Raw genomic sequence first — 12,779 nt, forward strand, 5'->3', positions numbered from 1 at the left:
ATCAACCATTGATTCAAATCAGGTGTGTTGGAGCAGAGAAACAAGTAAAACATGCAGGATAGTGGTCCTCGAGGACCAGGATTGGACACCTCTGCTCTATGTGTAATGAGTGAATCTGCCATATCACAACCCAGAGCCATGTCACACACACATATATATGTAGTAATAATCTTTATTTAGGTATTGTGCACGCTGAACAGTAACCACATAAAAGGTATGTAAAAAAGAAAAAAAATGAGAAAAACAACAATATAAGATCAAAAGAGAAAATAAAAACATAATGTGACATAACACAGCACATAGGGAGTATACATATAGTAATCGAAGACACTTTGTAGAGGCATTATAAAATCACAAGGTCTTTGTGGTTCTCAGGTTGGTCAGACCTTGTACAATAGCTTCATTTCAGAGTTAAACTGAGTTATGATGGGTTTCTTATTAGTCATTTTACATTTACGAATATAGAACTTTCCAAACAGGATTAGAAGGTTCAAAATCCATATCTTTTCTTTCATAGAATAATATGATCGATACATGTTACGTGTGGATGTATTAATTCAACATGTTTATGTAGCAACTATGGTGCTGTAACCAAAGACATCTCGCTTCGCTCCTACTGTGTTCGGTGGATGTGATTGGACGGTGTCAGTCACGTGGTTTATGCTGAGTCAACGCGAGATTACGCGAGATTTCTGCGACGTCACTTTTAGCGCGGAGTTTGTTGGCGGAAAAGGATCGATATGTTCGAAGTAACTATTTTGTTCCGCCATAACTTGATATAAATGCGTTAATTTCGCTTTTAATCGTTAAAGAAACACTTCACGACTGTAAGATGAATTTATGAAACAGTCCTCTGTGAAGTTGCTGCACTTTACAACCAGCTAAGTGGTGAGTTTATGTTGCAGCTAGTTGGTTTAGCCTTTAACATTTTAATGAAACAACATATTTAGTCCAGTTTAACCTCACAGTTTGGTTAATGAATATGGTTTTATTTAGTAACTCGAAGGTTTGATCTATAAAATGAACGCGTGCTAGTTGTATGTATTTTAAACAGAAATATAGATAGTCTATAGATTTATTTTCTTAGTTTATTTTTCAGATGGAGTGTTCTGCTGAGGATATCAGCACAGAAGGATGCAGCATGAAATCCGACAGAGCTCAAAGGAAAAGAAAAGTTTCAAGTAAAATGTTTTTATGACAACTACGACAAATAATTCCCCTTTTTTATTTCGTCACAATGGGTTTGCTGTATTTATAAACGTGAAATTATAAAACAAATCATGGTTTATGGTAGTTTGGTACATTTTTTCTTTCTTAAAGTTAAATTGAATAAATGATTGCATGTTTATCGTCTCTTCCCGTTCAGGGGACGTGGAGTTGGAAATTGAACTCCTGCTCAAAGCTGTCCCACAGCTGGCTAAAGTTTTCCACATCATAGACAAAATTGGAGAAGGTAAATGGTCATCTTTACTTTTTGTTTGTGGAGGATTTACCATCATTATTATCGGGAGTGAATCTTTTTCACCATAGTCAGTTTTCCTGTGTCTGTCTGCATTAGGAACATTCAGCTCTGTGTACCTGGGTGAAGCACAGATGCGGGACGGGAGGAGGAAGATGTTTGCATTAAAGTACCTCATCCCAACCAGCCATCCCACACGCATCGCTGCAGAGCTCCAGTGTCTGACTGTGGCAGGGTGAGTCCAATGCCGTGTGTTTCTCTGTCTTAGGTTCTGTCACACTGAAGGGATATTTGGAGCATTTTGAATAACCTCAGTTTGGGCAAATCGAGCTTATTCAGACAGGACTGCCGAGCTAAAAGGTAGTCCGAATGTCAGTTTCTCAGTATGTGATTATTTACATGGAAATCTGTGGGGATTTTCAACCTTTTAGATGCAGCCTGGTGTGTTTCAACAGGAATATCATATTATTCCTGCTGAAATACCCCATAATAATCGTGTAACTCAAACCTGACAGTAGTGTAAAGGTTTATCAATTAGCATGCGTTTGCAATGAATGACTGAAATTTGTTTAAACTGTAAAATCCACTTTGGGAGTGGGTGCTCGAGTTTTAATAACAAGCCAGTAATGGTTAGTCTGAGCAGAATTGCAGAAATAGACATTTAGTTTGTTTTAAAATATTATTTATTTTATCTTATTGATTGTTTTTGAATGCATAAACATCCTAAAACTGCTGAGCAGCATCCTTATAAATCTGAATTACCAAAACCAGTGAATTTAAACGTTTCTATTGATTAACTTTAATTTATGTGCTTGATGAGTTCAGGAGATAAATAACAATAGCATTTATTTAATTTTAAATGATTATCTGAGTTTTTAGATCTTCTCCAAGTTTCACTACCTTCCTTTTCCTGTTCTGTTTGCTGCTTACAACCGTCTCACAGCTGAGCTGAAGTAAAGGAGGCATTTTGCATAAATCTTTTTGTGATATCTTTGATTAAATATGTTTGAACAGTTTGACTCAGGAATTGAAAATACAGCCATGTTAAATAGGGGTGCAGTGATCCTGTGGCACCAGGGCAGCTTGTTGAAGGCTGCAGGCAGCTTTGTGGTGGGAGGGACGGTTTCTGTCGCTGCACACTCATTTTAAAAACAAAAATAGACTTGGTGCCAAGTTCACACAGTAATTTGTCAACTTTGAAGCTGAGAAAATAGTTTAACCTCTTGATGATCTGCTTTAGTTGAGAGAAGAATGTTGAGGAGGAACAAAGTCTTACTGTACCAATTGTTGAATTTATTTTATCCTTATTATAGATCAGTGTGAAATGTTTGTAGATCGTTGAATTTTTATTAAGGGTTTTTATAATTTGTTTTGATGGCCTTTGCTAAAATGTTCTCATTAGAATCAGTAAAAGAAAAACAGAAGCAAAGAATAAAGGCCTTTTATTTAAAAAAAAATCATTAAACTGTTCTGACTGATTAATAAGACACTGAGAAAAGCTAAGTTTGTATTTTTGCGTGAATATTTTAAAATGGGACAACAGAAAAGCATGGCTCTTTTTTAAAAAAAAAAATATTTGAAAAAAGGCTTTTGTTTGATCAGGTTTTTAATTTTGGCTTGTGTAAATGAGCTGGACCCCCTGGGTTCAAAGGTTACTCAGTTTTAATGTTTGGTTAGAAGTTCAGCTTATAGTTTTATGTTGACAAAGACTGATAAAATCAGGCAGGAGTAGAGCTGCAAAGGGTAGAAAATCTTCTTGAATCTTCAGAAACTTTCCATGGGGAGTTAAGGTGGGCAATTTTAGAATTATACCAAATTGAAAACTGTCAATGCAAATTATGGAAATTAACTGTAAATTTCCACAAATTGTATCAAATCCAAACAAAAATATAAACATTTTATTTTGTCTTTCACAGATAATAAGTTTAACCCAAAGTTTCTGAAAGTAACACATTTAATGACTTAATTGGCTCATGAAGAGTCACAATCATCTTAGATCACACAAGTTTTTAATCATTTTATTCACATAAAAACAAAATGAAAACCAGGGTTTCATTTACACTTCTTTAAACAAAAATATTTACGTTATTTTAATTTTTTAATTTAATTTTATTTTTGTCATTTTATATAGATAAAAAAATACCAACAAATTTTAGTAAATTGTATTTCACAACAAAACTATTTACGTGATATTATCTCCATTTGTTCCTACATGTCCAGGTGACAGGGTGTGGTACTGCTCATTGCTTTGTACAGCAATGAAATCTGGTTGTTTTAACCAAGATTATTCTAAAATACATTTTCAAACTACATTTAAAACCTAAAGCTGTTAAGGGTCAACCTGTAATATTATAAATTTCAGATTTATTTCCATAAATGATGTTAATTCCCATGGAAAGTTCCCAACTTTGAAACTTTCTGGAATCCTAAACAGGAGGAATGTCAGTGAGTTGAGTTTGGTGCAAAAGCTTTTTTCTTAAAAATGTTGTTAAATCTGGTCTCATCCTGTTCTCTGACCAGTATCTTGTCTCCTCTGGTCAGAAGAGTCTCTCGTTACGCCCCTGCTTATAAGTTTTTCTGTAGAGACTCAAGGAGGGTGTTTTTACAGAAAGAAATGTAACCACGGTTCTGTTACGTTCTCCTGCAGAGGCAGAGAGAACGTGATGGGGGTGACGTACTGCTTCAGGAAAGAGGACCGGGTGGTGATTGTAATGCCTTACATAGAACACCAACCTATCGTGGTATGTATTTTGTCCCACGTCAGTTCCATTTTTTGTTACTGATGCCCAATTTAAAAAGGATGTTTGCTGCTCTGATGCATTTTTCAGCATTTTTGATTTAATCCCAATCTGTTCTTCAGGACATTATTGGGTTGCTAAGTTTTGAGGAGGTCCGTCTGTACATCTACCACCTGTTAAAGGCCCTGAAACACATCCACCAGTGTGGCATCATTCATCGCGACATCAAGCCAAACAATTTCCTCTACAACAGGAAGAGTAAAATGTTGGTATTTGCACTTTTTTGATGTTCCACATGATTATATGTAATATTTACTTTGTCTTTTGTCAGTCTGACCTGGATATTTTTCTGGTAAAGTCCTGGTAATTTGCTTAGTAAAGGAATTATATTGTCTATGTTAAATAAGCTCCATGTACTACAACACCCACTTTGTAGTGAGAGTAGAGAGCAGGTGGAAGAGAGCCTGGAGAGGTGGAGAGAGGATGAATGACCGTCAGTAGAAGCAGGACAGAATCCATTGCCCCTTTGCCACTGGCTCTATTTCAGAAGCCCCGCTCTACTCGGCTCAGCTCTATAAACAATGCATCGCGTTTCCAGAGGAACGCCTCGTTATGTTGTGGGGGGTGGCGGGGGGTGAGTGTACGCTACCGAAACTTGGCGTAATTTGTGGAGACAACAGAAGAGCTATGGACAACGCAGGCCCTGTGTTGTTGCTGTGTTTTAAACTTATGGGGATTCTCCTGAGACTTCAGGAAGAGAGGCGCAGTGGAAGAAATACTCTGGATGCTGCGATTGTTGCACAGAGTAGGACAGCTGTTATCCGCTGGAGATTTCAGGCTTTACAGCGCCTTCAGCTGGGGGACAGACGGCATAAACTTTGCAGGGTAAGCTAATGCTGTTGTTTATATTCCTACCGTCGCTCTTTATGCTTGCATCTGGCCACACCCACGACCAATGAGTGAACAGGAGCTAAGCTTGGGCCGCCCACGAAAGCAGGGCTGGCCCGCTGGCCCTACTCCGAAGCAGGGACCGGCCTCGGAAAAATGCCGGTGGAAACGTGCGCAAAGCAAGCGGAGTAGAGTGGAGCCGGGACCTTTAGAGCCGGTGGAAAAGGGGCACATGTGTGTGAATGAGAGGGAGACGGGTGGAACAGTGACACTGACAGGAGTGGATGTACCTGAGTTTTATAACAACAAAAATCAGCCTTTTTAAAAGTTACTGGATGTTTTTCCCTTTGACTTTCTATGAAAAGAAACAGTCTCCATGATCTCTGCTTTTGGATCATACACCACTGGGGCTGCAAACTTCCTTTAGGTGAAATAGGGAACGCAGATCATTCTCTGTTGGCCGATAACCCTGTTAATGAAAAGACAATGACTTTAATGGTTTACATTAGTCATCCATGCGTGAAAACAACAACAACTACAAAGAAAACAAATAAAAGTCAGATTTGGATGTTAAGATAATGAAAAACTGCAAGATTCTGATCAAAACATTTTTTGTCCAGACAAAAAAAACACAAAGTTGTACATGTAATATTTTCTTAAAAGTTGGGAAAAAACAACCCCAGCAGTACTTAAGTAAACAACAACAGAATCAATATAAAACAAGTACAAAGTCCAGCCTAACAATAGTAGTTGCACTCTTCAGTTGGTAGTTGTTTATCCTCACAGGGTGCATTGAAAAGTCAGCAGTTTTGAATAAAAAATATATATTTGTTTATTTTTCTGTGGAAAATATTCTTTCCACATTCAGTAATTTTTCATCAACATAAAGACAGAAAATTATGGTAAACTATGATGCGTTTAGATTTTTTAAAGAAGCTCAAAATGGGTAAAATGTCTGAAAATTTCAATTTGGAAAAGTGTGAGTGTTCAAAATGGACAGCGTGTAGAAACCCTGTAACTTCTACTGTAAGGTTTGTGACAGAAGGAGAGCTGCAAGAGTGAAAGGGAAGGTTTACAGGATGGTAGTCAGACCTGCTGACATGTTTAGAGACAGTGGCTCTAACAAAAAGACAGGAGGGGATGAAGATGTTTGAGTTTTCATTGGGAAAGACCAAAATGGACAGGTTTAGAAAGGGGTATATCAGAGAAACAGCTCAGGTTTGGAGACATAGTTTGAGAGACAAGGCTGACATGGTTTGGACATGTGCAGAGGAGGGACTGTGAATTTATTGGACAAAGGATGTAGAATATGGAGCTGCTGAGGAAGACCACAGAGAAGGTTGATGGGTGTAGTGAAGGAGGATCTGCAGAGGGTTGGTGTGACGGAGGAGGAAGCTGGGATAGATGGAGGCAGATGATCCACAACTTTGAAAGGAACAATAAATCTCCATTTACTGCTTTATGTAGAGTATTTATACTATAATAGTGTTGGAGTAGATTGTAAAGTTTTGCTCTTAAATTTCTCGGGCAGAGATGTAAAACTGTTTGCTGCCCTTAAAAGACAGACGAGTGATTGTTTGTCTGTAGTGTTAGCTAAATATCTCATGAGCCACTGGATGGGTTTTGATGAAACTTGCAGAACGTAATCACTGGATGTACATCTACAACTGATTATCTTTTGGAGGCAACCTGATTCAAGATGGCTAATCAACATTAGCCAACACAAAAAGGGCTCCACCTCAGTCAATTTCTTTGATATTGTGTTAAAAGTTGTTATGGTAGTAGCTGAGAGTTATTCACAGCACTTACTGTGAGTGTGATGTTATTCCTCAGGTTTGACTAAAACAGCTACAGCTCCATCAGTTCTCATCATAGGGTGATAATCTGAAACTCTGGCGTGAAAAGTGGTGGGTGATATGCATTCCTTCAACGAATGCTAGGCCTTTAAGTTTTTTATATCAGTTTATGTTTTGTTCAACTACATTTTCTTGCCAATCTAGTGACAGTTCTTTTGTCTCTCTTTCTGCCTTATTTATCAGGAAAGTCTTCCCAGGTTGAAATGTTCAGAGGTCTCTTAAAAGCATTAAAAATCATCTTTCCCCTGATGCTGACGTGGTGCGTCTGTTTATGCAGGTATGCTCTGGTGGACTTCGGCCTGGCTCAGGGCACAGCTGACACCCAGATCGAGCTGCTGAAGGTGGTGAGACCAAGGCCGTCACAGAAAGGTGGCGGGTCCACAGGGAAACAGGAAGCTGCACCGCGGAGTAAAGCACCACCTAAAACCACCAACACAGCCTCAACTTCAAGGCCTCCTTCCTCCTCCTCTTCCTCCACCCCGTCTTCCTCTGGCTCTGGGAAAACACTGGTTAAAAAAGCACGTCCCATTCCCACTTCCTGTCTCACTGATCGGGTTTTTTCAGTCGTTGTAACAGAAATGTTCTATAGTCACAGCTCAGGGGGACTGGACTTCCTGGATGACTGTATCAGGTTATCTGTCCATCTTTTTTGTGACGTTCCTCCTGGTTTCCTGACATGTTGGGTTTTGTTTGTTTGCTTTAGGATTTGACAGGACTTTGTAAAGTTCCACGGCCTGTGTTTGGAGAGAGAAATCTGAACAGCTGCACGCCACTTCGCTCCACCACTAAGCAAGCTGCCAGTAAAAGGGAGGTGAGAAAACTAAAAAAGGTTAATTTGGAAAAAGATGGTGGTTCTTTAAAGTACAAGTCTGAGATGTGGTGCTAACAGTTGAATTACTGTGCTCCTACCGCAGAAATAACTTAATTTTAGTCATTATTGCCCGCTGCTAAAGGCAAAGGAGCAATAATTTTTTTGCCCATGTGCTTTTTTTGTCTGTCTGTCTCTTAGCAAAATATGTCCTGAACACGGAAACATTTTAATAAAACTCTCTTAAGGTAACTATTGGATGTACATCTACAACTAAATAGCTTTTGGAGTCAACCCCACCAGCTTAGCAAACACAGAAATAGCTATTACCTAGTCGATTCTACAGATATTTGGTGTGGTAGTAGCTGAGAATGATCCCCATCATATACTATGGCTGATTTTGCCAGATCTGTGTGTAAATCTTTGACATTAACTACTGGAGTCGACTCGTTGTCTGTCAGCAAAAAAAACACTGGATGGATTTTAATGAATCTCTCAAAGTAATCGCTGGATGAACATCTGCAGCTGATGTTTCAAGATGGCTGCCACAGCCAGTTGACCTTAGTCAACATAAAAATGTCTGTAACCTAGACCATTTACTAACATTGAGCTAACATTAATAACACATGCTCCAAGTGCTACATCGTTTTGCTTAAAACTTCAGCATTCACTTTTCAATTTTATTTTAAATTTTTTTATATTTATTTTGGTTCTCTTATGGCATATCAGAGATACTATATAGAGGGGACGGCTGCCTACATGTGCCAGAACAGATTTACTCTACAATAAGGATATCTCAAGAGGAGAATCCTAATTGTATGATTTACTTTATTCAAATCAAGACTGAATCTGAATCTAGCATCAGAGTAGGCAGGCCACATTGTCAAAAAGAAGTGCCATGAACAGTACGGTTTGTCTGTTAGCAAAATATCTAATTTACAGATTTTATTAAAACTCGAAAGCATTGCACACTTCAACATTCTTCACAAGATTGTGCATAGCTTGATTTACAAGATTCGACCAAAATGTCTCCAGCTCCGTTATTAGAGATGGTTTTAGTCTGAAACTCTGGCATTAAAGGTGGCGGGTGATATGCCTTCCTTTAAGGAGTACCAGGCCCGTAACTTATCAAAGTATTTGCTTTTATTCACTTCAGTTCTGCATAAGACATCAGATGTTTCTCTCCCTTTCTCGTTTCTTTATCTCAAGCTGGTAAAGCTGAGAAAAACTGAGGAGCCAGCCCCCCGGAGCCCACTGCCTGTCAGGACCCAGAGCAGCAGTCAGAAACCACAGAAGACCTTACAACAGGGGCTCACATGCAGCTGCTATCTCACTGACCGAGTCTGCAACATCTGCATGGCCAGGTAGGCTGCAGTTTGAGTTTTACTGCAAATCAGATAACAGCTGTATTTTGTCATCAGAAATGAGACTTTGTAAAGTTAATGTCCACACTAAACACTGTGTTAACCACCTGGTTTGTAATTGTTGCTTTCAGTGTCGTTTGCTCACTTTTCTTGTGTTTGACTGAAGAAAACAGCAGGTGGCACCCAGAGCTGGGACTCCAGGTTTCAGAGCACCCGAAATCCTCACAAAGTGTCCCAACCAAGGCACAGGTAAGTAAATTACAAGTTTCTTGTCATAAAGTACAGGATTCCTGCTGAAGCTACAGATAAAGATAGGGGTGTTTTCAGACTGCAGGGGACCATTTCATAACTGTTTGAGGTAGTTTGTCTTACTTTGTTTTCACAATCCTGGTTTTGTGGCTGTTTATAGTTTTACAACTGTGTTTGTATCAGGTCTTTTTAGTTCCTTTTTTAAAGTTGGAGCTTTCTTGGCTCAATAGGGGCTCTTGAGTGACATAAGGGGATGTGAATGATCCATATATAAATGTACGTTCACTCGTCCAACACTTGTATTGTTAAGATTACATTATTGATGTAAAAGTAGAAAGTATTGAACTGTTGCTGTTGACTGGTGTGTCGTGCTCCTCTGAACATGTGCAGCACAAAGAAGACTGAATCTTTATGAGTCTTTGCTCTCATAACTCCTTCTGAATGTTTGTAGTCCCATCATTTATGCATGTGACCGTCAGTCCAGCATAGCACAGTTGCAGGGTTCTCCTGGAGATGCGAAAGCAAACTCATAACTACTCCGAAGTGAGATTAAGAGTTCTGATAACATTTCTTGATTTTGATTCAGAGGGCTGTGACACGATGATAAAATGATTATCGATGCATCTTGATTTTTCTATAATCACACTTAAACAAAATCCTGAGCTTAGAATCTCTCGGACCTAAAAGAGTCAAAATATTTACTCTACACTGCAGGATAAAGAAGTTTTCATTCCTACAATTTTATGGGAAATAAATAAACAAAAGGAGCACAGTAGATGGCTATTGAAAACTGTATTCTGAATCATACATATGATTTTCTTCCCTACCTCCACCTTCATCAGACCATTTTGCAAACATTTGAAACATTCTGGAAGCTCACAAATGCCCAGTGAGATGTTACCTTTAGCAGTGGCAGCATCAACCAGCAGTTTTCTTCTTTCTCCAAGTAGAAACATGTACACAATTAGCATATAACGTGGCTCTTGTGAGCATTATTTTCCTTCTCATCTTCATAGAAGCTGAAGTATTAACAAACACCAGCTTTTCAGTGCCTCTCTGTTGTCCGGGCGCTGCACCTCCTCACTTCAGTTCCACCTTTTGCACGACATTACCATTATATAATCTTTTTTTTCACATTTATAAATTAAGAATTAACCATGTCTGCATCAGGATGCATTGAAAAAAAAAAGAGATTATAACCCCCAGCCGTACTGATGAGGCAGACTAATGTCCCAAACAGCAGAAAGACCAGTGTGAGCTCTTCATCACTAAAGTTCACTCCTCCTGTGTTCTCAGCCATAGATGTGTGGTCAGCTGGTGTCATCCTGCTGTCACTTCTCAGTGGTCGGTACCCGTTCTTTAAAGCCAGTGACGACCTGATTGCTCTCACTCAGATCATGACTATAAGAGGCTCCAGAGAGACCATCCGGGCAGCTAAGACATATGGTGTGTATTAACATTTTCTTTACTCTGGCTGTTCATTCAGAAGAGTTCAGTCAGGTCTCAACAATGAGATTCTGACTCTGCTCTGGATGGAGAATAAACTGGTTCTTGGGGTTCGGATCTCATTTAGGAAAGGCGTTGGTGTGCAGTCAAGAGCTCCCTCGTCAGGATCTCCGAACGCTGTGTGAGACGCTTAGAGGAAGGAGGTCATCGCGAGACAACAACGTCTCTCCAGCTGCAGAGAGGAGCCACGATGAGACTCTCACCCACCGGCCCGCCGACCCAAACCTCCAGCCACACAGAGGTGGAGAAACCACAACCTGCCTCACAAAACAGAGTTCAGTTTCAGGCGGTGAGGTAGAGGAAGAGGAGCTGGGCTGGGACATAGTTCCTGATGAAGCCTATGACCTGCTGGATCAGCTGCTGGACCTGAACCCCTCCACTAGAATCACAGCTGCTGAAGCCCTGCTGCACCCTCTGTTCACGGACCTCTGAGATAGGGATGACCCACAGGAGCTTTTTGGGTTTCTGGATAAGAAACATGTTTGTTTTTAAAGGGTTGGCCCATTTCAGCCCTTTAAATGTTTTTAAAAAGATAATCCAACCATTTTGGAGTGATGTTTGTGGGGGGGGAGTTACAAAGAATCAATATCATACCTGTTGTAGATGGATCTTTGAATGAGCTTACTTTTGAGAAATTTTCCTTCTGACTGGACTGATGAGCTAATGGCTAGTCCAAGCGCAGGCTGCCGGCCTAAAACAGTTCATCTCCAAAATGTAGTGCTCTATGTGAACGAGTGTCAGTTTCTTATAGCAGTTATTTACGTTGAACGCTGTGGTTGTTTAGTAACAGGAAGGTAACGCTTCGGGTCATCCTGGAGACACTTCAACAGGAGTTTTCTAATAAACGCTGCTGAAATAATGAAATGCAAAACTGACGGGGGTGTAAAGCGGTGCTTCCCAAACTTTTCTGCTTTGAACCCACAAACTGAAAGTCGCAAAGACTCGTGATCCTGTCTTTTGCTGTTTTAAGTAAATATTGATAATAAGCCGTTTAACAAAGAATATCAACTATTATTTCTATCCATATATGACTCTTGTTTTTTAGTTAAAGATTGTTAAGCTATTGTCATTTTTAAAGTTAATGTGACTTTTACATAACTGAAGACCTCACACTTGGTGTTTTGCGACCCACTGGTGAAAAGGTTTAGAGAGAAGTGTTTGCATTTGACATTTTGGAGACTGGAATTCTTTTAAGATGGAAAAAAAATCTGCTTTGGAAGTGACTTTGCTCACTATTTACAATTAAGAGCTATTTACAACAGGTAAGGTATAAACTCTTCCTAACTTTTTCACAGAATGACTACAGATCCCTTTAGTAAACCTAAACGTACATGTGGAGGTTGGTGAAACTGATTCATGGTGCTGCAGCTGAATGTGGTCATTTTCACGGAAAACGTGTTGGAAAAAGAAAAATATCAAACTTGCCAAGACTTTAGGTGATATTCACTGTTAGTAAAGTGTTGATGTATTATCTTATTAAAGTGTAAAGGGACTAAAGGGGCTTTTATTCTGCAGGGTTACATGAATATTTGTGTATGAGTGGCTCTGACTTGTATTTATGAAAACTGGACAGTGTTTTTATTTTTATAATAAAGACAAAAATCAAAAATAAAACCAAACTGGTTGGTTAAAGTTTTGTCTGGTGTGTTAGCAAAATATCTGATGAACCACTGACTGGATTTTAATGGATGTTTAAACCTGATCAGCTGCTGGAGTCAATCCAACCAAGAAAACAGGAAAAACGCCTCAAACTCGTTCACTTTTACAGATATTGAGCTCAAGGCCAAGAATCAGCTCCCAACTCGTCTTGTCAGATCTTTCATAACGTTACCTAAAAAGTTTGACCAAAATGGCTTTAACCTTGTCATTTTTCATCAAAAGATGATCTTAGTTTCAAACAGACATAAAAAG

At 39.2% G+C, this 12,779-nt stretch overlaps 1 protein-coding gene across 4 annotated transcripts; it reads left to right on the forward strand.

Moving 5' to 3' along the window:
* The first annotated feature begins 669 nt into the window (after positions 1-669).
* On the forward strand, positions 670-12,482 carry cdc7 (cell division cycle 7 homolog (S. cerevisiae)). Of its 4 annotated transcripts, none has more exons than XM_017430722.3 (12): positions 670-749; positions 1,100-1,181; positions 1,367-1,453; positions 1,559-1,694; positions 4,107-4,200; positions 4,320-4,462; positions 7,219-7,459; positions 7,645-7,752; positions 8,959-9,113; positions 9,280-9,362; positions 10,659-10,808; positions 10,936-12,482. In XM_017430722.3, the coding sequence occupies exons 1-12, from the start codon at positions 741-743 to the stop codon at positions 11,298-11,300; spliced, it is 1,653 nt and encodes a 550-aa protein (XP_017286211.1). In that variant the 5' UTR covers positions 670-740; the 3' UTR covers positions 11,301-12,482. The 4 variants fall into 4 exon arrangements, with proteins under 4 accessions (XP_017286211.1, XP_017286215.1, XP_017286213.1 ...); XM_017430726.3 differs by having other exon boundaries at positions 7,219-7,282; XM_017430724.2 differs by having other exon boundaries at positions 702-888; positions 1,088-1,181.
* The last annotated feature ends 297 nt before the right edge of the window (positions 12,483-12,779 follow it).

This window comes from Kryptolebias marmoratus, linkage group LG20, assembly GCF_001649575.2.
Source record: "Kryptolebias marmoratus isolate JLee-2015 linkage group LG20, ASM164957v2, whole genome shotgun sequence".
Classification (NCBI taxonomy): domain Eukaryota; kingdom Metazoa; phylum Chordata; class Actinopteri; order Cyprinodontiformes; family Rivulidae; genus Kryptolebias; species Kryptolebias marmoratus.

Excerpts from the sequence above, each read along its gene's own strand:
- cdc7 (XM_017430722.3), top strand. Across the intron at positions 4,201-4,319 it reads TAGAACACCAACCTATCGTG|GACATTATTGGGTTGCTAAG; the intron begins GTATGTATTTTG and ends TCTGTTCTTCAG. Across the intron at positions 9,114-9,279 it reads TGCAACATCTGCATGGCCAG|AAAACAGCAGGTGGCACCCA; the intron begins GTAGGCTGCAGT and ends GTTTGACTGAAG.